The following is a 25,497-nucleotide window of genomic DNA, read 5'->3' as shown; positions in this document are numbered from 1 at the left end:
AAGTCCAAACAGATTTAGGCAATGCCTTCATCACGTGACACTACGGGATCTCTGACCTCTTGTGGAGATCCGGACGTGTCATTCATTATATAGCATGATGAGTGATTGGTTTAGTTTCGAGTTGATGCTAATAGCAAATACTAAAGGACAACCAAGACATGCAATGCTGCATCCTCTACCATCTCTATATCATGCTGCTATATCTCTGTCGTCACTATATTGAAGGCATAGGATAAACTGCTAAGACTCCTCTGGAAAACCAGAATATCCATAGGAGTATCTGATATTGCAACTAAGTCCCATTAAAGTGAATGAAGAAAAAAAGGTACTCCAATGTATAAAAGTATAAAACTTCGTCTTTAATGGAAAAAATAATCATGGTTAAGACCGGAGTGTTGAAACGCGTCGGTTGGTAGCTCCCTGGGATCTATATGTTGGCCGCATTGTGCCTGTTTTTATAAATTTTCTCCATTAAAGATGAAGTTTTATATTTTTATACACTGGAGTACCTTTGTTTCTTCATTCTTTGGAACTTGCATGCCCAAGCTCAGGCAGCTCCGTGCGTGGAACTCATTCTTGGAAAGAGACTGCAAATGGTGAGCTGACTTCTCCCGATCCCTATTCCCCCTTTTTTCATATATTAAGGTGAATGGGGTCAAACTGCAATACCAGAGATAGATAAGAATGAGCGCGATGCTGTGTCTGGTACACACTGCAAAGAGACAGTTCTTGTGACCTGTTCTTGGTCCCATTGGTCAAATCAGCACCGAAGACCTAGTCATGGCAAATTCTACGGATCTGCCACCATTTCTGGAAGCTGCAAAACCCATTTAAAACCCTGAGAATAAAATGCCATCAATCATAATAGACAAGACACTGTTAAATTATTTCCATAAGCCTAAATAAGCAGAAGTCAATAAGTCCAGCCGCAAAGTATACAGCAAGTTTGAGAAGGTTTAATCACCATGCAACTTCATATGGAATCTTACCAAGCTCCTGGATTCTTTGGGCTAAAGAACCTGAAGAACAGGTATGCAATATCTACAGATCTTAGTAACTCTGACCATAGAAACAGATAGTAAATGCTTCGCCTAAAAATATAATCCAGAAAAACAACCCAAAGTTTCATTTAACTTCTAGCTCATTTGGTCTTTAAACAGGATTCTGGATTGGCACACAAAGGGGCTATTACAGATCTAGGCAACATATAATTCACTATATAAGACTTTGTTCAGACACATCTATTTTCAGTTACCGTTCTATACAAGTGTCCAACATTGTAAAACACACTAGAATGCATCATAGCATGTCTCCTTTAGGATGAAACAGTGCTAGTTTCAATGGTACTGAGCATTTGGTCCTGTCTATACGAACACATGGTGAACCCCATGGACTAACTATTCGTGGATACAACCTGTGCAAGATTGGTAACTTTTCTCTGACCATAGCCTAACTAGTAGAACTAGCTAGAGAAGGGCGTGGAGAAATTTCAGTGATTTTTATATGTGGGAATCTTCTATAAATCTGATAGATGTACAAAGAAATAGCATTACAGTCATGTACACCATAAAAAGCCCCAAATCAGAACAAATATCAAAATACAAATTAATTTCTCAACCGTAGGATATGAGCGCAGCATATATAGTACTACAAAGGGTGGGTAATGTACAACATCTGTGTCTCCTATCTAATGTTATTAACATTTTTAATATTATGTATAGCCTGCAACCTTTGCTAAAAATGAAAATGTGTCTTGTGCAATGCACCTGAATCAACGAGAAAGCGCTGACAGTCTGAAATTGTAATAATAATAGGATGTGAGTAAAAATAGAAAAGAGTAAAAAAAATAACTTGTAGGATGTTGGCGCAAAGAGAATAATATTCTTTACTGGCCCTAAACTACGGAAGTTTAAAAATGTTTTTCCAACAATTGCAGTGGTTTATCTATAGCGACTTCTCGGATCAATGCAAATATTATTTAACTTGTTGGAAAATGGAATTTGATATTTGCTTTGGACTTTGCTGCTTTATTTTATTACATGAGTTGTTTTTTTTTTTTTTGAGAAAATGACATATGGCGTTTAGACATCATTAAAATATACAGCATCAGTACTGGGATAGACTATCCCAACCAAGGGGTCTCTGTATCCAGGCTCTGACAGAATCATGGGCCATAAAGGTCCAGCAGAAGACAACCTGATTTGGAGCTGTTTTTGGAACCAACCAAACACTTGTCTCTAGGGTCTATTTCTAAAGACACACAAATACTCTATTAGACCTGACTACTGATGAGCGAGTGTGCTCATTACTCGAGTTTTCAGAGCATGCTCGGGTGCTCTTCGAGTATCTTGGGCATGCTCGTAGATTATGTTTGAGTCCTCGCAGCTGCATGATTTGCAGCTGTTAGACAACCTGAATGTATGTGGGGATTCCCTAACAAACAGGCAATCCCTGCATGTGTTCAGGTTGTCTAGAAGCCGCCAGTCATGCAGCTGTGGGGACACTAACATAATCTACGAACACGCCCAAAATACTCGGAAAACACCCGAACATGCTCGGAAAACTCGAGTAACGAGCATACTCGCTCATCACTAGACCTGACCCATCATACGACTTGTGATTTCAATGGTTGACTTCTACATGTTCTTTATAGATGGAGAGTAGAATATCTGAATCCTTTCATCTCTTTTGACCCAATATCATAAAGATACCAATGTGGCCTCAACACATCTTGAATCACGATAGGGTTTCATGAAGATTACTGGAGCTCATTAATTACCCAATTCCATTGTGTGAAGCTGAAAGTTATAAAATCATGCCAAAACCACAAGGGAAATTTTCAGTATCAAGGACAAAAACTCTGATTTTATGTATGTAACCTTATATGATTTTGGAACGTTTTCTTATTTATTAGTGGCAATGGGAAATAATTTGAATGGTAATGGAATATTAGGAATGTTTATGCCATGACCAAGTATATTCATGTCCGTGCCCCGAACAGTTCACGTTAAGCAATGACCTTTGTTCTCAGTCATCATTTTAATTAACACATGACCTCCTGCCAACACAAGGTGTGCCCAGGAACCTATCTGGTACATATCCTCTAATCAAGAGATTAGCTTAACAAGCATTACATTTCCTTTTAGTATCAAGCTAAGCTTATATGCTGAAAAGAGCATCTTTCTTTCACTGGCTTCTTCGACAGATCACATTTTTGTCTTTCTACCAAGTTACCACAATTCCAGTACAGACGTTTCTTGGCTCATGTTACATTATGTAATTGAAAACATTTTTTCCTCGAAACCATAGGGATTTATTTTAAGCAATTAGCACCTTATGCAGCCCTGTAAAGTCTAGAAGAGTGCCGTCTGCAGGCAGCTATGTTTGCTGTCATTGGGGATTTTCTCCAAGTACACAGGTTTATTACCAGTCGGGTTCTTTTTTTTATTAGATCTGTTGAATTTCAGTGTTTTTGCAATATTACTTAAATGTAATATCTCCATTGATGCAATATTTTTTAATCAATCTTTCTATTTCGCTTTAATCAAACTTTTATGTTTTACAGCATCAAACATGATAACAACATGGAAAAGTAGAAAAGAAAAAATATTACAAAATATAAAATAAAAAAGACACAGTTTCACAATAGCAATTAGAAATGAACAAAATACTATTAAACACTAAAAATCAGTTGTATCACTCCAGGAGCCAAAAATTAGTTTATAGCAAGTTCAAAAAGTTAAGCAAATTTCTAAACTGACCAATGGGATCTGTCCTCTCATAAAACAATATTAAGGATTTTTTCAGAAATTTTACTTTTAAACTTCTTATAAAAATGGTATGCGTTATTCTATGCAGTGTTTTTCTTTTTTTCTGTCATTTTTAAAGTGCTATAAAGAAAAATTAAAAAGGACATTAGTAGGCCATGCTGCGTTATGAGAAAAATACTCAACACTCAAAACTGAACATAAAAACTCAATAAAAAAATGATTTGTATACAGTGCATTTAGTAGTTCGCTACAGACTTTAAAATGCCTGTATGCATAAGAAAAACTAACACTAACTAGAAATATATAAAAAAAATCCAAACAACAGTCAAAACAATGTGTACAAAACTCAATAGACTTTATAATAATAGTAATATACATAATAAAGTGATAATAAATGATAATAAAGTTAGTAAATATCTGGTCCCAAAATTCTAAACCCTGCATATAGTGAGCTTTATTCAGGTATATAAGCAGATTAATTCTCTATACATAGTAAAGGTATTAAAAGTTGACTAAAAAAATATTGGATTTGTCATTAGCATACCATATGTCAATGCAATGTGCTTCATCAGCTGTCAAATTTCTGTTGGCAAAATAATATTCTCTTAAAACAAAAATGTTGATATAGAAGATGTAATATACAGCTGTCAATAGCATGGAAATGTCAATGCTTATGGAAGCAGCCTCATACTTATGAACATATTCTTCGCAGTGTATCTGGCTTGTGATGATTTTTCTTATATATTTTGTTAGGGTAAACATAAATTTGTAGAGCAAATATATTATTTTTGTTGATGTAGGCGGCTTCAGATAGTTCTGAAGGCCACACAAAAGCTTCATTAGGCAAAATGGATCTGCTCTTTAGTAACCTAAGTAACGACCTTAGCTGATTAACATGCCGGACTGGCTACAAGCTAAATACTGACCAGTCCGATGGAAGTCAATTCTGTATCACGCTATTGATTTTGTGATAAAGGACGTCTGACATTGCACCTAGCAGCCAATGAGAAGTCGTGTCAATCACTGGCTTGTTCATCCCCTTGATTATCTACAGCTCTAGATCATAGTGCGCTACCACACTTCATTATAAGCCAATGATTAGATTTACAACACTGCATGTACATACAGGTGTATGCAGAGAAAGGCTTAGTATGGTGACAAGCAAAAAGAATACAACAAATAAATAACAAACCAGGGTAATGGGCTATACATATAGCAGTAAATCTGCATTGTTTTATTCTTTTGTTCGAACATTGGCACTTTTTGGGGGGGAGATGGAAATGACAAAGGATGGGTTCTTAAAATGCATTAGCTATAGTAGCGGAACATTAGATAAATTAATAGATAGATAGGTAGACAGATAATAGATGATAGATAGATATGAGATAGAACTATATTAGATATATAATAAAGATTTAGTTAGATAATAGAAAGATAGATAGATAGATAGATAGATAGATAGATAGAAAGAAATGAAAAATGTAGGTGCAGAACCAGCAGAAAAAGCAGAAAAGAAAGGTGCCAAGCCCCCAGGCAAAGACCAATCCTCCAAATAGATCAAAGAATGGAGGCAGCACACCATAAAATTCCAAATAAAGTGGATTTTAATAGCTCATAATGTCAACGTTTTGGTCCATATATGGACCTTTCTTAAGCAATGCTGGAGAAAGATCTACATATGGATCGAAACGTTGCCATTTTGGGGTAAATAAAAATCCACTTTATTTGGAATTTTTGAGATTTATGTGCTGCCTCCATTCTTTGAGATGATAGATAGATCGATAGATAATAGATAGATAGATATATAGATAGATATGAGATAGATAAATAGATAATAGATAGATATATAATAGATAGATAGATGGATGGATCAATTGCTACAAGACTGTAACTATGTTTTGTTTTCGTACAAGGCAAGTTGGCTACTCTAGCCCTGTTTCTATTTGCCATGGTTAAGTAGCCTTTTAGTGACTATTTGTTTTTGGCACATTTACCCCTCTAACAATGGCCGTAGACAGATATATAAAAAGATAAGTATATAGATAGATAGATAGATAGATAGATATCATAGATGTTGTCCTAGTTACATTTCTACATGAATACTACATTTACAACTATCCATGCTTTTACTTATGGGACTATACTGTATTATTATCCAAAATTTCCAGAGAAATAAACCAATATACAATACAAGTATAGACAACACAAATGAATATTATTATTATTTCGGATTTTCATGCTAAATTATTGGTCCAGTAATTTCGACATCACTGTTTCCCCAAAATAAGGCACAGTCCTACTATTAGTTTATGGTATAACTTAGGCCTAGCACCACTGTATGAAGGCAGCACTTCTGTGCTACAGCTGTGACGCCATGAACCCCACAGATGACAGCGATCACTCTTCTGTAAAAACTAAAATTAGAGGGTAGAAAAAAACCTGATAAGACACAGCAGGGACAGCAGTGAAAGAACAATGCTCGTAATATTATAAGCATATTTTTATTGTTAGAGCTGTCAAGTCCCGGTACTGGCTAAGATAGTGACAGCCCTGACAAGGATCACACCACATGCAGATGTTGACATTCTAAAGGATATTTAAAGTTAGATCTGCAAACCTCGGAGTGATGAACGTCTTCCTTTGAATTTCATTTAGAAACATATGGGTTTCCTAGAGAATGTTATGAATACACGAAAGTGATACCAGGAAGTGGCATAATTACCAAGAATTATAGTTCACACATTGAAAATTTGAATTCCAATATCTAAAGATGAGAAATTCTTCATATATATATATATATATATATATATATACTGTATATATATATACATATATATAACGAGAAGAATTTTTTTTATAATTTTTCATCTTCAGGTTGTCACATATCTACACACTTACTAGAAGATAAAATAAATATATGTATAAAAGTTTAAAATAAATTATTGACAACTGGGAAGAACCTACATAAGAATATATAAAAAACAAATCTAAAAAATAAAAAGACTGTACTTCATAAAGAAAAGAGAAAAATAAAACATTCTAGTTTTTTTATTTTACTCTAATTTTTTTTTCTTAAGTATGGCTCAATTGATTTGGTGGTTTGACGTTTTTATTTATTTATTTATTTTTTCAGACAGTATAGAAGTCATATATAACCTGATATAAGATTCAATTAAATGTATAATTTCCCCAAGGCTATGACTTTTTAATTAGTATACTCAGTTAAAAAAAAAATCATAAATGTGAGGCTGTGTGTACAATATACTGTGTGTAATGTAGGAAAGGTATTCATCTTACCTACAGAACAATGTTTACACCTGGTTTCGCTAATAGGTGGAAGCATTTCAATTAATTGGGAAATGTACGACGAATGGGAAAGACCTCTATAAGCTTCAAGCTTTCCAATATTGGTCATTCTCAAAATCACCATCCGTTAAAGGTTATCAAAATCATCAAGGTCATTTATCAACAACCCCTCTCATTCACGGCTAAAATTATTTTATGCAACATAATATATTTTTTTAAATTAATGTTTATTCAGCATTACTATCTTTATTTTTTTAATAACTGGTCGTATTTCAATTTATTCTCTTTTTTTAATCGAGTAAATATTTTTTCTATTTTTTTTTTACCTCCTTTTATAAAATCTCAATACTTGGAAAGGAAGAGTCGGTATGCTCTACCTTTTAAGCTGTCTGGGTTTATTGTTGGCGTGGAAACAAACAAAACAGCTAATTGGTGTGAAAAACAAAAAAAACAATCAAATCATGCTAGCAGAAGTAAATTATTTATCATTTTGGAATCAGATTATCTCGGAATGAAGTTGTGAGGGACCGGAGTAAACGTTGACTTTGTTAGAAAAGGTCACCTAATAGACTGAGCGGAATAGTGGTCAATTCCATAATACACTGAATGATGCAATTTACTATTTTCCATTTTTGATACCTCCTATCATTAGACTTGTTGGGTGCTTGATCCTTCGATTAGAACACAGGAAAGTTTACAAAAGTTGAGAATTTTTGAGTTTTTATCACTTCTTTGCTGTAGATGAGGTAGGTTTAATTTTCAGACGCATGCTCCGATTGAAAATAGAATGGCAATGGATCAGACAAAAGTGCTAAATTATAAATTTTCGCAAGTTCTCAAATATATCAAGGGGTAGTCTATATCTTGTAATCTTTACCCTTTAACGATACTACCCATGGAGACTTATCCACCTGCTTCGGGCCTCAAGGCTGAAGCCCAGAATCTCTTATTCTACATATTTATTTCTTATGTTTTAAATTTCAATCTCTTATTTGTATCGTTATTACGTACATTGCATCTTCTTCATTCAATTCCTACACAGATCTGTTTTCTAGGTCTCCAACTTGTGATGCTACAAAACAATTCTTCACTTTTCAATCTAGGAGTTGGACTCTCGCGTCTGAACTTTATTAACCCTTTTAAATCCCAACAATCTCTGCCAACTTCTTCCATACCTTCCATAACGTCCAACAGTTCAAATAAGTCAAAAAGCTTAGAAAAAAACAAAAACATGCAAAACTCCTGTACATTGCTGCTCGGAGACTTCTGCTGCTGCAGTTACTCTCTGAAAACATGAGACATTTCTATCCTTAGACTCGCTGCCGTTAACAACTGGCAGGGATCATGTGCTAAATGTCTGTGACAAGAGGAAACAAAGCTGCAGACATGCTAATGATTCTCATTGGGGAAGGAAATGAGGGGCTGCTGAAGAAGGAGCGGTAGGACATTGATCTCTACAAATCACCCTAGGAAGAAGCAGCCACAGATCCTCTGATCAGGTACTGTGCAATAATAATGATGTCCACACACAGGAATGAGATGCTGGATCTTACCTTTCCTCTTAGGTCTCCTTCTTCTCCTCTTAGACTTGAATTTGAGTTGACTACTTGGACAGGCTGAGGTCCTGCTGCTGCCCAGAACTGAAGCCATGGATGGATGGAGTGCAGCTGAGTGCAATATTTGTAGAATAGTCACCAATTTGCCTCTGCTAATGGGATTTCAGTGCTTGCTTGGTATATATACCCCTGATGTATCCTGCTGGATTTGGTTCTGGCATGTAGTCACTTGCTATTAGCTGTGTTAAGTGTCTTTTATCTTCTTTGCATGCTGCTAGTAAAGCTGCTGGATCAGCTCTCAGTAGAAGGCTGTCTTCCTCTTAGCAGGGGCTGCAAATGCTCTGAATCTACTTTTTGCACCTCTGCTAGTCGTTTGGCACAAGCTACTTTGAAGCCAATCATGCAGGGAGCCTGTCTATTTGCTCTAGGAAAGTCTAATTAGATCCAATCAGAACTGTCTCTTGGCTCTGACATCATACCATCATCAGCCCCTCTCTCTCTCTCTGTATCCCCCCTTGTCAGCTTGCAAATTCAGCTCCCATTTGGGCTGATGGATATGCTTAGGACCTGATATGAAAAGAAGAGGAAGAAGAGCGAGAAGCTGCACTGTAGGGGCTAGGAACATACTGCCAGTTTATCTGGAAGAAGCCTAGGGGGCATCTTAAAGAATGCAGGCTATAAAAGCATCTCTGCCTTTCGCATGGAGCCACATGGGCAGAACATTATGTTTGTGGACCCTGCTCCTAACTAGTTCCCAGGGCAAAGAGTTTTTTCCTCTTTTTTTATTAACTAGTTAGTTCTCCGGAAGGAATAAAAGTATAGTATTTGATTTTGCACGGAGTATCGTAGATCGTGTCAGTTTCCATGGAAAGGGAGCTGAGATCCTAGACAAAGTGTATGATTATATATATAGAGAGGAGAAGAAAAAGACAAGTGCAGATCACTGATGAAGTGTGTGAATCATATAGACTGAATGGAAGCTGAAGCTTTGTCTTTCTGCAGTAGGTGGGAGATACAAGATTATACACTCGCTCCTTTATGCACTTTCTTACATATTTACAAAGTTTGCTTGTGTACTTTGTTATATTAAGTTTGTATATTGTTTATAGGATGCATTGGGTAAAAACCCTGTGATTACAACATGTTTAATTATCTAATACTGATGATTGATATCCTCAACCTGTTCTGCAAAAGTGTAAAATCATACAAATATTTGTAGAAAATATTTATAAATAAAAATGACTTTTAAAATATTTATCTAAAAAATTCTTATGAACTATTAAGTCACAATCGACGTAAATGTCTCTACGATCGTAACAGGTCTCATGCGAGTTAATATCGAAATACATTAAAGAAAACTATTGATATTCAGCTATTATTGGTTTGATATTTCTGTGGAAAGATCATTACAGCAAGGTGTCAATACTTTTGATATTCTATACATTTTAAAATAATTCTGGCCATGGCTATAATCTTTATATTTATGCACTTGCGGATGCAGACTGAAAACGGCCCCTGTGCAAGAACAGTGCATAGGACCTTAAGGGTATGTGTGCATGTTGCGTATTTGCTTGCATAAGTTTCTGCAAGTTTTCTGCATCTCTCGGCAGAAAAACGCAGTGGAAAATACATGCACTTTTTATGCGTTTTTGATGCGTTTTTGCATTCGTTTTTTCATGCATTTATTTAAATCCATAGAGCTAAATAAAGATCTATTATTTAAAAAAAAAGAATTGTGATGTAATTTTCTTGTTCAACCTCTTCTTTTTCATTCTCCATTGAAGACCATAATGTCATTACATATCATGTTCATATATTTGTAATACAAAGCCCGACGTTTAGTAATGAACAGGTGTCAACCAGATACCCTCATTAATAAAATGGCACATAAAGAGTTAAATAAAGTCACACACAGCATTTACATAATTAACCTACGTATGCTGTAACAAAGCTCTCTAGCGGTGGTAAGTGGGGTTCATATTTGTGGGGTTGATGTCACCTTTGTATTGTCAGGTGACATCAAGCCCACAGGTTAATAATGGAAAGGCGTCTATAAGACACCTATCCATTACTAACCCCATAGTGATATTGTATAAAAACACAGACACACAGAATTAAGTCCTTTATTTGAAATAATCACACAGATAATTTACCATACTTAATGAACGCCTAATCCCCGACACATTCCTCTCCTGCAAACAATCAAAAAATAATAAGCCAACATATAATACTATCCTGTCTGACGTATTCCACTTAATGCCAAGTGTCCCACAGTGATCTCATGTGTAGAACAGTCACATCGGGAGATGTAACCACTCTACCCGGCCTCTGACCATACACTGACAAGAGGTGATCGCTCCCACAGTGTATCACTGAGCTGCCATGAGAATTAACCGGAGTACATCAGCTCCCATGCTCTCACTTGCAGCACTACTGCTGTGTGAGAACTTTCTCACGCGGCGGTGCTGTAAGTGAGAGCACCAGAGCTGATCAGCTGGTGAACTCTCATGGCGGCTCACTGGTACACTGTGGGAGCGATCACCTCCTGTCAGTGTATTCCCGGAGGCTGGGTAGAGCGATGAAGATGTGACTGTTCTACACATGAGATCGCCATGTGACACTCGGTATTAAATGGACTTTGGCAGAAAGGTGAGTATATGTTGATTTATTATTTTTGATTGTTTGCAGGAGACACGGGCATCGGGGATTAGGCGTTCAATGATTATGTATTTTATATGTAATTATGTAAATGTATTGATTTTTGTTTACAATTGAACTCAGGCGCCGGTTGATGAGACTATTCTCCCATCATCGGCTCATGCTGTCTCTGTTATATGTGGCAAAAGACGTAGCTGGATGGGAGTAGTAGTCCCATCAGACGATGCCTAAATACAATCACTATGGGATGTTCGTCGCATCGGTACATATACACAGACAGAAAAACAGAGACAGACACACACACATATTCTCCGCCCACACACAGAGACACACACACATATTCTCCGCCCACACACAGAGACACACACACATATTCTCCGCCCACACACAGAGACACACACACATATTCTCCGCCCACACACAGAGACACACACATATTCTCCGCCCACACACAGAGACACACACACATATTCTCCGCCCACACACAGAGACACACACACATATTCTCCGCCCACACACAGAGACACACACATATTCTCAGCCCACACACTCTTTATCCTTCTGACATCATTTCCTTTGACAATTAGCAGCGTTGTGGCAGCAAATCTGCAGCAAATAAGCAGCAAATACGCAAACCTTTTTACACCTGCGTTTTTGCTGCAGATTTGACTGACTCAGTTGAAGTCAATGAGTCAAAAAAGCTGCAGATCCGCAAAAAGAGTTGACATGCTGCAGAAAACAAAATGCTGTAAATACGGGCGGAAATTTACTGATCATGTGCACAACACTTCAGGATTGTCATTGAATTACCTTGCATAAGTATTCCATTGCCTTTTTGGACCATTTACGCTCTTAAAAAAAGCCATAAAAATGCATCAAAAATGCATCATGTGCACATAGCCTTACAGACCGATTGCTCTTCATAATGCACAATTTGACCTATTTTGGAGGTGGAAATAGGCTCCTTTATCAATTGGGCGCCTGTGCGGCCACACCGGTTGCAGCAATCACATGTCCGCCCCTGTATCTATGGACGTCTGTCTGGCTACTTATCTAGCATATCTAGGTGATGGTAAAGTTGTGTATCTGCTCGTCGTGATGATGCTAAATTACATCATTTTGCAATTTAATAGGTTCACAGATGTCGCAATTTGCAGTATAACTGGACTAGGTGCAAAGTGGAATAATTTCTGCAGTTAATATAATGCCGCCTTTTTTTACATTTAGTAGCACAGAAAAACATAAAAATCAAATCACGGTATCGGTGTTAACAATACCGAATTACATAGTCAGCTCTGCTTCATCTACAGATGCAATAAATCATGATTGACATACAAGTAAAGCTTAACCCATTCATACCCAGAGGTCTTTATTCTGAATTATCCATAAGATTTTTTTTTTGCAGTCTATATAAAAGGAATCAGAATCAAATCAGTTTTCACCGTAAAGAAAACTCCATTGCTGAGAGGTAAGCCTAAAATCTCCGGTCATAAATAAAAAAAAAAATCAGCAATCACACAGTGTTCGTATGAATTCTCTCACTGGGTGGTGTTAAAGCGTTGTGCCCTGTGTTTGCGGTTACATTTTCTACATTATTGCAGATTGTAGGCTGTCATCATCATGACACATGTTTTGCCACGTCAGGAAATCTATCAGTCGTATATTAATTACTTTTCCTTACATGGATGTCAGTGGCCAGTTACCGCTTATTAAGAGTCAATGGCAGATCAAAGCAAAATTTGACCTAATAAAAAAAAGGAATAAAATACTGTATCTATAGTTCTAAATTTTTCTGTTCTCTGGATACCCCAAATGTTCAGAGCTGTTGTCAAATATGATACACAGTGTGACTCCAATGCTTTTTATACAGCATCACTAAGTATGTTAAAGGGAATGTGTCTGAAAAATGACTTATTCTTCAGGTTTTTGGGTTACATATATTTAACATACATTTATATGTTTTCATATTGCGATATATTATAATATATATTATAAAGGAGAAAAAAAAATAGCAATTTTCACATTTTTTCACAATTTTCACACTGATCACTGGGGCTATTTTCTTTACACTCAATAAGGCTATGTGCACACTTTGCGGGGTCCTCTGCGGGTTTATCCCACAGCGGATTTGATAAATCTGCAGGGCAAAACCGCTGCGGTTATCCCTGCAGATTTATCGCGGTTTGTTTTGCGGTTTCCGCTGCAGGTTTACTCCTACTGTATACTATTGATGCTGCATATGCAGCAATATGCAGCATCAATAGTAATGTTAAAAATAATAAAAAATGGTTATATACTCACCCTCTGACGTCCTGATCTCCTCGGCACTGCACACGGCGGTCCGGTTCCAAAGATGCTGTGCGAGAAGGACCTTCGTGATGTCACGGTCATGTGACCGTGACGTCAAGGTCATGTGACTGCGACTTCACCGTAGGTCCTGCTCGCACAGCAACCCTGCGACCGAACGGCCGCGTGCAGCGCTGAGAGGTGAGTATATCATTATTTTTTATTTTTATTCTTTTTTTTTTACACTAATATGGTTCCCAGGGCCTGGAGGAGAGTCTCCTCTCCTCCACCCCGGGTACCATCTGCACATGATCCGCTTACTTCCCGCATCGTGGGCACAGCCCCATGCGGAAAGTTAGCGGATCAATGCATTCCTATGTGTGCAGAATCGCAGCGATTCTGCACAAAGAAGTGACAGCATGTGCACAGCAGATTGCGGTTTCCATAGGGTTTACATGTAAACCCGCAGCATCAAAATCACCGCGGATCCGTGGTAAAACCCGCAAAGTGTGAACATGGCCTAAGAGTTTTCAGCAGGTTCATTATCTACAGAGGCAGAATCATAATAATAGGTAATGCCGCTATACAAAGCTGATAACACAGGATCACTCATTCACAATGCGTAATGTCACAGCTGACCTGATTCAGTCTGTTGCTGCTAATGTACATGTGAATTTCAACAAACTTCCTGAGGTTAGTCCAGTGGTCATTATGTAATAAGCAAAATAAAAAAAAACATTGCTAAATTGTAAAAAACAAAAAACGTTTGGCACAAAAAACAGATTTATTTTTTGATGATACATTCTTTTTAAGGGGCTAGATGATGGGTCTAATTGTATCTACTGGTATAATGGTATTATATGGTGACATTCTTTTAGCTTAGAAAAAGACAGCCAGTCAGAGACGATCTCATTTGTATGTATAAATACCTGTGTGGTCGATACAAAGGACTGGCACATGGCTTATGCTTTCCGAAGACCATACAGAGGAACAGGGAACATTCATTACGTGTGGAGGAAAGGCTATTCTTTCATCTATATAGGAAAGGATTCTTCACAGTTAGAGCAGTCAGGTCGTGAAACGTCCTACCGCAAGAGGTAGAAATGGCAGACACTATATCAGCATTTAATATAAGGGCCAGATGTTTTTCTCATAGCAAATGGTATTATGTTAGGTGTCGAGTTCCCGCCGTTGCACAGGGGGAATCTCGAACCATCTCCGCTGCGGTCTCCCATTCTCCTCCAGCTGCAGTGGAGACATCAGTCCCAGCATCTGGCTCAAGCTGATACTGTGCAGCTGGTTACTGCTGCCCTTCCAGGCTCAGCCATTGTAACCAGTACTGATCAGGTGCTCCAGGGACTAAGTCCTGCTTTTCTTCTTATGAGCATGCCCTAGGGACGACCTCTCATTGGAGGTCGGGGGTCACATGCTCAGGTCCTGTAGCAGCTCCTATTGGACCACTAGGAAGGTGAGCTGGAGAGCTTCTGCTATAAAAGGTTTGCATGGCCGCATGGCCATGCGCTAGTATAAACCTGTTATCGTGTGTGTGGATGTATGCTTGTTCTGGTAAATGCTCCTAATCATACCTCTACCTAGTGTTGTTGAATGGTCGCGAATAATGGAGCAATCTAGCGCCAGACAGTGCTACCCCACATAGGAGCATGATAATACTGCGTCTACCAGCAGCAACCGCCAGTGCGGCACCTTGCGCAATTAGTGCACTTTCCTAGCCCTAGTTAGGGTGGTTAGAGGCGTCCACCAGAGCGGCGCTGCACGCACTTAGTGTGGTAAATCTTTTAGTTAGATTTTCCCTGGCACCGCAGATCCGGTGCCGAGCACAAGTGATCTAGAGGGACTCTAACCTCGCGTCTTGGGGCAGAGTTCTGTGACTCTATACTTGCATTTCCACTGCGGTATAGCGGCACTGAAGGCGGTTTGCTTCCTTCATACTGGGTGAAGCTAACCTGGGTGTGACCTCATTATACCGCCATCTACTGTCCGCCATTACCGAGCAGCAGGTATCATCTCTGCACGGTGGGACCTCGGGCTGCGAACACACCTTATTCCATCTTAATAATTATTTGGTACGTTCCGCCAGCCCGAACACATTATGAGTCATACAGTGGCTTGCAAAAGTATTCACTCCACACCCCCACAGTGTTGCTTTTGCACTATGTTTTGGGTCATTGTCTTGTTGGAAGATGAACCTCCGTCACAGTCTTAAATCACTGACAGACTGAAGCAGGTTTTTATAAGAATATCCCTTTATTTTGCATCATCTATCTTCCCATCGACTCAGACCATTTTCCCTTTTCCAGCTGCTTAAAAACATTCCCACAGCATGATTCTGCCACCACTGGGTTTCACTGTGGGGATGGTGTTCTTGGAGTTATGAGTTGTGTTGGTTTGGTGCCAGACAGAGGGTTTACCTTGGTGGCCAAAAAGTTAAATTTTGGTTTCATCTGACTACAGCACCTTCCACCATACATTTGGGGAATCTCCCATGTGTCTTTAGGCAAACTCAAAATGAGACTTAAAATTTGTGTGTGTAAGTAAAGGTTTTTTCTGCCCACTCTTACATAAAGGCCACCTCTATGGAGTGTATGGCATATTATGGTGATATGGAAAGACACTCCAGTCTCTGCTTGGGAACTCTGCAGCTCCTTCAGGGTTACCTTTGGTTTCTGGGCTGCCTCTCTGATTAAAGCCCTTCGTGCCTGGGCTGAGAGCTTTGGTGGGCGGCCCTCTCTTGACAGGTTGTTGTGGTACCATGTTCTTTCCATTTGATGATAATTGATTTGATGGTGCTCTGGGAAATCATCAGAGTTTGGGATTATTTTTATAACCCAACCCCTCTTAGGTCTTCATGGTGGTGTTTGGTCAGTGGTGTCTCTTGCTTAATGGTGTTGCAGTCTCTGTGGCCTATCAGAAAAGTATTCAAAGTGTATTTACTGACAGACATGTGACACTCAGATTGCACACAGGGTGACGTCCTATCACTAAGCATTTGACTTATGAAGGTAATTGCTGGCACCTGCCAATTTTCAGTTATTTAATCCCATAAATTTAAGTTATGCCTATATTTTTCTCACTTCGCTCCACCAACTTAGACTATTTAGTGCAGATGCATCACACATAAATCGGATTACAAAAATATTTAAACACAGGTTGCAATGTAACAAATTGATAAAAAGTCAAGGGAGTGAATACTTTGTCAAGCTACTGTACATAATCAAGTGATAGAGAATGTATAACTGTGGAGAAAGGTTGAACTCGATGACCCTATACCCTTTTTCAACCTATATAAGGCTAGGTTCACATCTCGTTAGTGGCATCCGTTTATCGGATCCATTACTGAGCCGCATTAACGCAGATGTAATATAACAGATCTGCTAAGGCACCCATTGGCATCCATTATCGTAACGCATCCTAACGCATGTCAAAATCGGCATGCGTTAGCGATGATGCGTTACTTTGTGATGCACCCTCGAACGCGGTCCACCGCATTTTTGGGTACGTTAGGTCTAACATACAGCGATTGGATGTGTTCGCTGTTCATAGACCTCTATTACTAATGCATGTCAACACAATGCTACCATGCGTTGGCGCATGCATTAGCGCAATCGTAGAAAAAGGGAATTTGGGCATCAGCGTTAGCGCATCAGTTTAATGGAGCCGTTAAATGGATGCCACTAACGCGATGTGAACTTAGCCTAACTGTGCAACTGTGTAGCTATACTGAAATTCTATTCATTAGGTCTACTATTGTGACTGGTCTTCTTTGTTGTGTCATTGATCTGGGAAGAATATGATAGTTTCCTCCCATAAGGTTTCAATAAAAGAATAAAAAGAATATTTATACATTAATAGGTGGAAATAGTAGTAGTAAGCTCCTATCAAAATTGGGATTAGACCTTTTCTGACATGGTATCAGAGTAAATGCTCTTATCACATCTTTTCTATAACTTCTGTTTGTAAGGGAAGCCGGTGCAACATTGTCATGTAATGGTTCTGAATGTTAATTTAATGAATATTAGGAATCTGTCACAAAAGGGTTCTATTGAATAGCAGTATACAGTAATATTGAGATCTCCTGTGTTCCTAAGGTCGCATTCACAAGTTCAGTATTTGGACAGTATTTTACAGCAGTATTTGAAAGCAAAAACCAGGAGTGGGTGAAAATTGCAGAAGTGGTGAGTGACGTATTTCTATTATACCTTTCCTCTGATTGTTCCTCTCCTGATTTTTACTTACTGAAAAATACTGATGTAAAATACTGACTAAATACTGAATGTGTGAATGTGGCCTGAGTATGTATCACATCCATTTTTCTCATCCATGTGCTGTCCATTTTTAAAATAGACAGAACACTGATCCATAGAGTTAAATGGAACCATTCACATACAGTACAGACCAAAAGTTTGGACACACCTTCTCATTTAAAGATTTTACTGTATTTTCATGACTATGAAAATTGTAAATTCACACTGAAGGCATCAAAACTATGAATTAACACATGTGGAATTATATACTTAACAAAAAAGTGTGAAACAACTGAAAATATGCCTTATATTCTAGGTTCTTCAAAGTAGCCACCTTTTGCTTTGATGACTGCTTTGCACACTCTTGGCATTCTCTTGATGAGCTTCAAGAGGTAGTCACCGGAAATGGTTTTCACTTCACAGGTTGCCCTGTCAGGTTTAATAAGTGGGATTTCTTGCCTTATAAACGGGGTTGGGACAATCAGTTGTGTTGTGCAGAAGTCTGGTGGATACACAGCTGATAGTCCTACTGAATAGACTGTTAGAATTTGTATTATGGCAAGAAAAAAGTAGCTAAGTAAAGAAAAACGAGTGGCCATCATTACTTTAAGAAATTAAGGTCAGTCAGTCCCAAAAATTGGGCAAACTTTGAAAGTGTCACCAGCCTCAGAAATTGCAGGTTAACAGCAGCTCAGATTAGAGACCAGGTCAATGCCACACAGAGTTCTAGCAGCAGACACATCTCTACAACAACTGTTAAGAGGAGACTTTGTGCAGCAGGCCTTCATGGTAAACTAGCTGCTAGGAAACCACTGCTAAGGACAGACAACAAGCAGAGGAGACTTGTTTGGGCTAAAGAACACAAGGAATGGACATTAGACCAGTGGAAATCTGTGCTTTGGTCTGATGAGTCCAAATTTGAGATCTTTGGCTCCAACCACCGTGTCTTTGTGCGACGCAGAAAAGGTGAACGGATGGACTCTACATGCCTAGTTCCCACCATGAAGCATGGAGGAGGAGGTGTGATGGTGTGGGGGTGCTTTGCTGGTGACACTGTTGGGGATTTATTCAAAATTGAAGGCGCACTGAACCAGCATGGCTACCACAGCATCTTGCAATGGCATGCTATTCCATCCGGTTTGCGTTTAGTTGGACCATCATTTATTTTTCAACAGGACAATGACCCCAAACACACCTCCAGGCTGTGTAAGGGCTATTTGACCAAGAAGCAGAGTGATGGGGTGCTACGCCAGATGACCTGGCCTCCACAGTTACCAGACCTGAACCCAACCTAGATGGTTTGGGGTGAGCTGGACAGCAGAGTGAAGGCAAAAGGGCCAACAAGTGCTAAGCATCTCTGGGAACTCCTTCAAGACCATTCATGGTGACCACCTGTTGAAGCTCATCAAGAGAATGCCAAGAGTGTGCAAAGCAGTCATCAAAGCAAAAGGTGGCTACTTTGAAGAACCTAGAATATAAGACATATATTCAGTTGTTTCAACTTTTTTGTTAAGTATATAATTCCACATGTGTTAATGCATAGTTTTGATGCCTTCAGTGTGAATTTACAGTTTTCATAGTCATGAAAATACAAAAAAATCTTTAAATGTGAAGGTGTGTCCAACTTTTGGTCTGTACTGTATACATTTTCGTTGTTACGGATTAGTGTGTTCATTATCTTAAGGCCCCTTTTTGCTTCCAGTACGTTTGGCGTCCATTTTCATTCGTACTGGAGACACATACACACACCCCTTAAAATCTTTGGGGCTGCACACGTCTGTGTTTTCACGACATATTTGTCTGCGTGACCCACACACAGACATGTCCATTCTTTTCCGGCAGCATGGATGCCAATATTTCCAGTGCGCGTGGCCTTGCTCCATACAAGTGTATGGAGCAAGGCTCCGCCCACTAGTCGGGCTCTGGAGTATGCATACCCACCGGTCTCGTCTCAGAGACCGCCAAAAGATCACAGAGCACAATGCGTGTCCTAGGGGATTCATCAATCTGCAGTTCCACAGAGTGACTGCAGACTTATCATTTTGGCCCAGACAACCCCTTAATTATACCTCTTTTACATTATTATTTTCCCTTACTGTGTCTCAAACACTATTAATGTCTGCCATTGTGGAAATATACACTAATGATGTCACCCATTCAGGCCCCGATACACTTACGTATGTCTCTCAATTCTAGCACCCATATATTTATAATGTTTCCCTATTCTGGCTCCCATATAATTGTGATGTCCTTCTGTTCTGGACCACATACAATTATAATGTCTTTCGGTGATGTTGTTGTGTTGTCTGCATATCCCGATGTTAGCTGCTTGTCTATGTAGGCCGTTGGCGTGAAGTGGTATTGCAGAGTGGGAAGCCATTTGCTCTCTGCACCACAATAATTTTGTTGCACTGGATGTGCATCTAAGGACACATATCTAAAAGAAAATAGCGTTCACATTGGTGGGCCCCTCGATCGCTACGCTCCTGTGGTGTGAATATAATGCTAGCAAATGAGCAAAAGCAGCACATTATACATCTAAATATTGGAAAACACAGACACTTGCCACAAATGAGGAATTTTGGGGAATGGTGAGGACCTAAGAGAAAATAGAAGAGCTTGGAGCAATCTAGAGAGTCAATTCTAAGAATGATTTTCAGACCTGGTCACATTGGTTTTCATTGAGATATTCACCCATGCTTAGATTTTCCTTAGGATATATAAAGAAATTTTGGTAGGTTGGAATCTTCATGCAACTCCAGCGCCACCTTAGAAATGTTTGCGTCCCATGAAAGCAGTAGTGCATTCATTAAAGGAAACCAGTCATGCAAACAAATGGTATCAACCTGCTGATATGTAGTTAATCTGCAGGTTAATAATGTTCTCAGGCTGTCCAGTGCCTGTACTAGGGGCCCTGCTGTCAGGAGGAAATTAACTACATTCCTCCCATCAGTTTAGGGCTTTCAGTCATGGGGTGTGCTGGCTTGGATTCAGTCACTGCACAATGCATAGTGCGTGGTGGCTGTTATCACGTGTCTGCACTGACTGACATCTGCCTGATGATTAACCCCATATCTGCAGGTTAATAGCGTTTTTTACGTGACAGGTTCACTTTAACCCCTTCACCCCCAAGGGTGGTTTGCACGTTAATGACCGGGCCAATTTTTACAATTCTGACCACTGTCCCTTTATGAGGTTATAACTCTGGAACGCTTCAACGGATCTTGGCGATTCTGACACTGTTTTCTCGTGACATATTGTACTTCATGATAGTGGTAAAATTTATTTGATATTACCTGCGTTTATTTGCAAAAAAAAGGAAATTTGGCAAAAATTTTAAAAATTTTGCAATTTTCCAACTTTGAATTTTTATGCCCTTAAATCACAGAGATATGTCACACAAAATACTTAATAAGTAACATTTCCCACATGTTTACTTTACATCAGCACAATTTTGGAACCAAAATTTTTTTTTGTTAGGGAGTTATAAGGGTTAAAAGTTGACCAGCAATTTCTCATTTTTACAACACCATTTTTTTTTAGGGACCACATCTCATTTGAAGTCATTTTGAGGGGTCTATATGATAGAAAATACCCATGTGTGACACCATTCTAAAAACTGCACCCCTCAAGGTGCTCAAAACCATATTCAAGAAGTTTATTAACCCTTCTGGTGCTTCACAGGAATTTTTGGAATGTTTAAATAAAAATGAACATTTAACTTTTTTTCACAAAAAATTTACTTCAGCTCCAATTTGTTTTATTTTACCAAGGGTAACAGGAGAAAATGGACCCCATAAGTTGTTGTACAATTTGTCCTGAGTACGCCGATACCCCATATGTGGGGGTAAACCACTGTTTGGGCGCATGACAGAGCACGGAAGCGAAGGAGCGCCATTTGACTTTTCAATGCAAAATTGACTGGAATTGAGATGGGACGCCATGTTGCGTTTGGGGAGCCCCTGATGTGCCTAAACATTGAAACCCCCCACAAGTGACACCATTTTGGAAAGTAGACCCCCTAAGGAACTTATCTAGAGGTGTGGTGAGCACTTTGACCCACCAAGTACTTCACAGAAGTTTATAATGCAGAACCGTAAAAATAAAAAATCATATTTTTTCACAAAAATTATTTTTCGCCCCCAATTTTTTATTTTCCCAAGGGTAAGAGAAGAAATTGGACCCCAAAAGTTGTTGTACAATTTGTCCTGAGTACGCTGATACCCCATATGTGGCGATAAACCACTGTTTGGGGGCATGGGAGAGCTCGGAAGGGAAGTAGCACCGTTTGACTTTTCAATGCAAAATTGACTGGAATTGAGATGGGACGCCATGTTGCGTTTGGGGAGCCCCTGATGTGCCTAAACATTGAAACCCCCCACAAGTGACACCATTTTGGAAAGTAGACCCCCTAAGGAACTTATCTAGAGGTGTGGTGAGCACTTTGACCCACCAAGTACTTCACAGAAGTTTATAATGCAGAACCGTAAAAATAAAAAATCATATTTTTTCACAAAAATTATTTTTCGCCCCCAATTTTTTATTTTCCCAAGGGTAAGAGAAGAAATTGGACACCAAAAGTTGTTGTACAATTTGTCCTGAGTACGCTGATACCCCATATGTGGCGATAAACCACTGTTTGGGCGCATGGGAGAGCTCGGAAGGGAAGTAGCACCGTTTGACTTTTCAATGCAAAATTGACAGGAATTGAGATGGGACGCCATGTTGCGTTTGGAGAGCCACTGATGTGCATAAACATTGAAACCCCCCACAAGTGACACCATTTTGGAAAGTAGACCCCCTAAGGAACTTATCTAGATGTGTTTTGAGCGCTTTGACCCACCAAGGGCTTCACAGAAGTTAATAATGCAGAGCCATAAAAATAAAACAAAAATTTTTTCCCACAAAAATTATTTTTTTAGCCCCCAGTTTTGTATTTTCCCGAGGGTAACAGGAGAAATTGGACCCCAAAATCTGTTGTACAAGTTGTCCTGAGTGCGATGATATACCATATGTGGGGAGAACCACTGTTTGGGTGCATGGGAGGGCTCGGAAAGGAAGGAGCGCCATTTGGAATGCAGACTTAGATGGAATGGTCTGCAGGCGTCACATTGCGTTTGCAGAGCCCCTAATGTACCTAAACAGTAGAAACCCCCACAAGTGACACCATGTTGGAAAGTGGACCCCCGAAGGAACTTATATAGATGTGTGGTGAGCGCTTTGACCCACAAAGGCCTTCACAGAAGTTTATAATGCAGAGACATAAAAATAAAACAAAAATTTTTTCCCACAAAAATTATTTTTTAGCCCCCAGTTTTGTATTTTCCCGAGGGTAACAGGAGAAATTGGACCCCAAAAGTTGTTGTCCAATTTGTCCTGAGTGCGCTGATACCCCATATGTGGGGGTAAACCACTGTTTGGGCACATGGCAGAGCTTGGAAGCGAAGGAGTGCCTGCCATCTGACTTTTCAATGCAAAATTGACTGGAATTGAGATGGGTTGCGGTTGGAGAGCCACTGATGTGCCTAAACATTGAAACCCCACACAAGTGACACCATTTTGGAAAGTAGACCCCCTAAGGAACTTATCTAGATGTGTTTTGAGCGCTTTGACCCACCAAGGGCTTCACAGAAGTTAATAATGCAGAGCCGTAAAAATAAAACAAAAATTTTTTCCCACAAAAATTATTTTTTAGCCCCCAGTTTTGTATTTTCCTGAGGGTAACAGGAGAAATTGGACCCCAAAAGTTGTTGTCCAATTTGTCCTGAGTACGCTGATACCCCATATGTGGGGGGAACCACCGTTTGGATGCATGGGAGGGCTCGGAAGGGAAGGAGCGCCATTTGGAATGCAGACTTAGATGGAATGGTCTGCAGGCGTCACATTGCGTTTGCAGAGCCCCTAATGTACCTAAACAGTAGAAGCCCCGCACAAGTGACCCCATTTTGGAAACTAGACCCCCCAAGGAACTTATCTAGATGTGTTGTAAGAACTTTGAACCCCCAAGTGTTTCACTACAGTTTATAACGCAGAGCCGTGAAAATAAAAAATCTTTTTTTTCCCACAAAAATTATTTTTTAGCCCCCAGTTTTGTATTTTCCCAGGGGTAACAGGAGAAATTGGACCCCAAAGGTTGTTGTCCTATTTGTCCTGAGTATGCTGATACCCCATATGTTGGGGTAAACCCCTGTTTGGGCACACGGGAGAGCTCGGAAGGGAAGGAGCACTGTTTTACTTTTTCAACGCAGAATTGGCTGGAATTGAGATCGGACGCCATGTCGCGTTTGGAGAGCCCCTGATGTGCCGAAACAGTGGAAACCCCCCAATTATAACTGAAACCCTAATCCAAACACACCCCTAACCCTAATCCCAACAGTAACCCTAACCACACCTCTAACCCAGACACACCCCTAACCCTAATCCCAACCCTATTCCCAACCGTAAATGTAATCTAAACCCTAACCGTAACTTTAGCCCCAACCCTAACCCTAACTTTAGCCCCAACCCTAACTGTAGCCTTAACCCTAGCCCCAACCCTAGCCCTAACCCTAGCCCTAATGGGAAAATGGAAATAAATACATTTTTTTTATTTTTCCCTAACTAAGGGGGTGATGAAGGGGGGTTTGATTTACTTTTATAGCGAGTTTTTTAGCGGATTTTTATGATTGGCAGCTGTCACACACTGAAAGATGCTTTTTATTGCAAAAAATATTTTTTGCGTTACCACATTTTGAGAGCTATAAATTTTCCATATTTTGGTCCACAGAGTCATGTGAGGTCTTGTTTTTTGCAGGACGAGTTGACGTTTTTATTGGTAACATTTTTGGGCACGTCACATTTTTTGATCGCTTTTTATTCCGATTTTTGTGAGGCAGAATGACCAAAAACCAGCTATTCATGAATTTCTTTTGGGGGAGGCGTTTATACCGTTCCGCGTTTGGTAAAATTGATAAAGCAGTTTTATTCTTCGGGTCAGTACGATTACAGCGATATCTCATTTATATTATTTTTTGTTTTGGCGCTTTTATACGATAAAAACTATTTTATGGAAAAAATTATTATTTTTGCATCGCTTTATTCTCAGGACTATAACTTTTTTATTTTTTTGCTGATGATGCTGTTTCGTGGCTCGTTATTTGTGGGACAAGATGACGCTTTCAGCGGTACCATGGTTATTTATATCTGTCTTTTTGATCGCGTGTTATTCCACTTTTTGTTTGGCGGTATGATAATAAAGCATTGTTTTTTGCCTCGTTTTTTTTTTTTTTTTCTTACGGTGTTTACTGAAGGGGTTAACTTGTGGGCCAGTTTTATAGGTCGGGTCGTTACGGACCGCGGCGATACTAAATATGTGTACTTTTATTTATTTTTTTTTTTTTATTTAGGTAAAGAAATGTATTTATGGGAATAATATATATATTTTTTTCATTATTTTGGAATATTTTTTTTTATTTTATTTTACACATTTGGAAAAAATTTTTTTTACTTTTTTACTTTGCCCCAGGGGGGGACAATACAGATCGGTGATCTGCCATTTTGCATAGCACTCTGACAGATCACCGATCTGCGAGAAGTGCAGGCTGCTTCACAGTGCCTGCTCTGAGCAGGCTTCTGTGAAGCCACCTCCCTCCCTGCAGGACCCGGATCCGCGGCCATCTT

General features: G+C 39.2%; 1 protein-coding gene across 1 annotated transcript in view; it reads right to left on the bottom strand.

The window, feature by feature from the left end:
- The window catches only part of ADARB2 (adenosine deaminase RNA specific B2 (inactive)), an 897,867-nt gene extending 888,575 nt beyond the window's left edge, over window positions 1-9,292 (bottom strand). The window contains exon 1 of the mRNA XM_077268554.1: window positions 8,630-9,292. Coding sequence (XP_077124669.1) covers window positions 8,630-8,726 — 97 coding nt within the window. The 5' untranslated portion in view covers window positions 8,727-9,292. The remainder of the gene's footprint in view (window positions 1-8,629) is intronic.
- Window positions 9,293-25,497: the final 16,205 nt, after the last annotated feature.

Source organism: Ranitomeya variabilis, chromosome 6 (assembly GCF_051348905.1).
Source record: "Ranitomeya variabilis isolate aRanVar5 chromosome 6, aRanVar5.hap1, whole genome shotgun sequence".
NCBI classification, from domain to species: domain Eukaryota; kingdom Metazoa; phylum Chordata; class Amphibia; order Anura; family Dendrobatidae; genus Ranitomeya; species Ranitomeya variabilis.
This window is presented reverse-complemented; position numbering and strand designations above follow the sequence as displayed.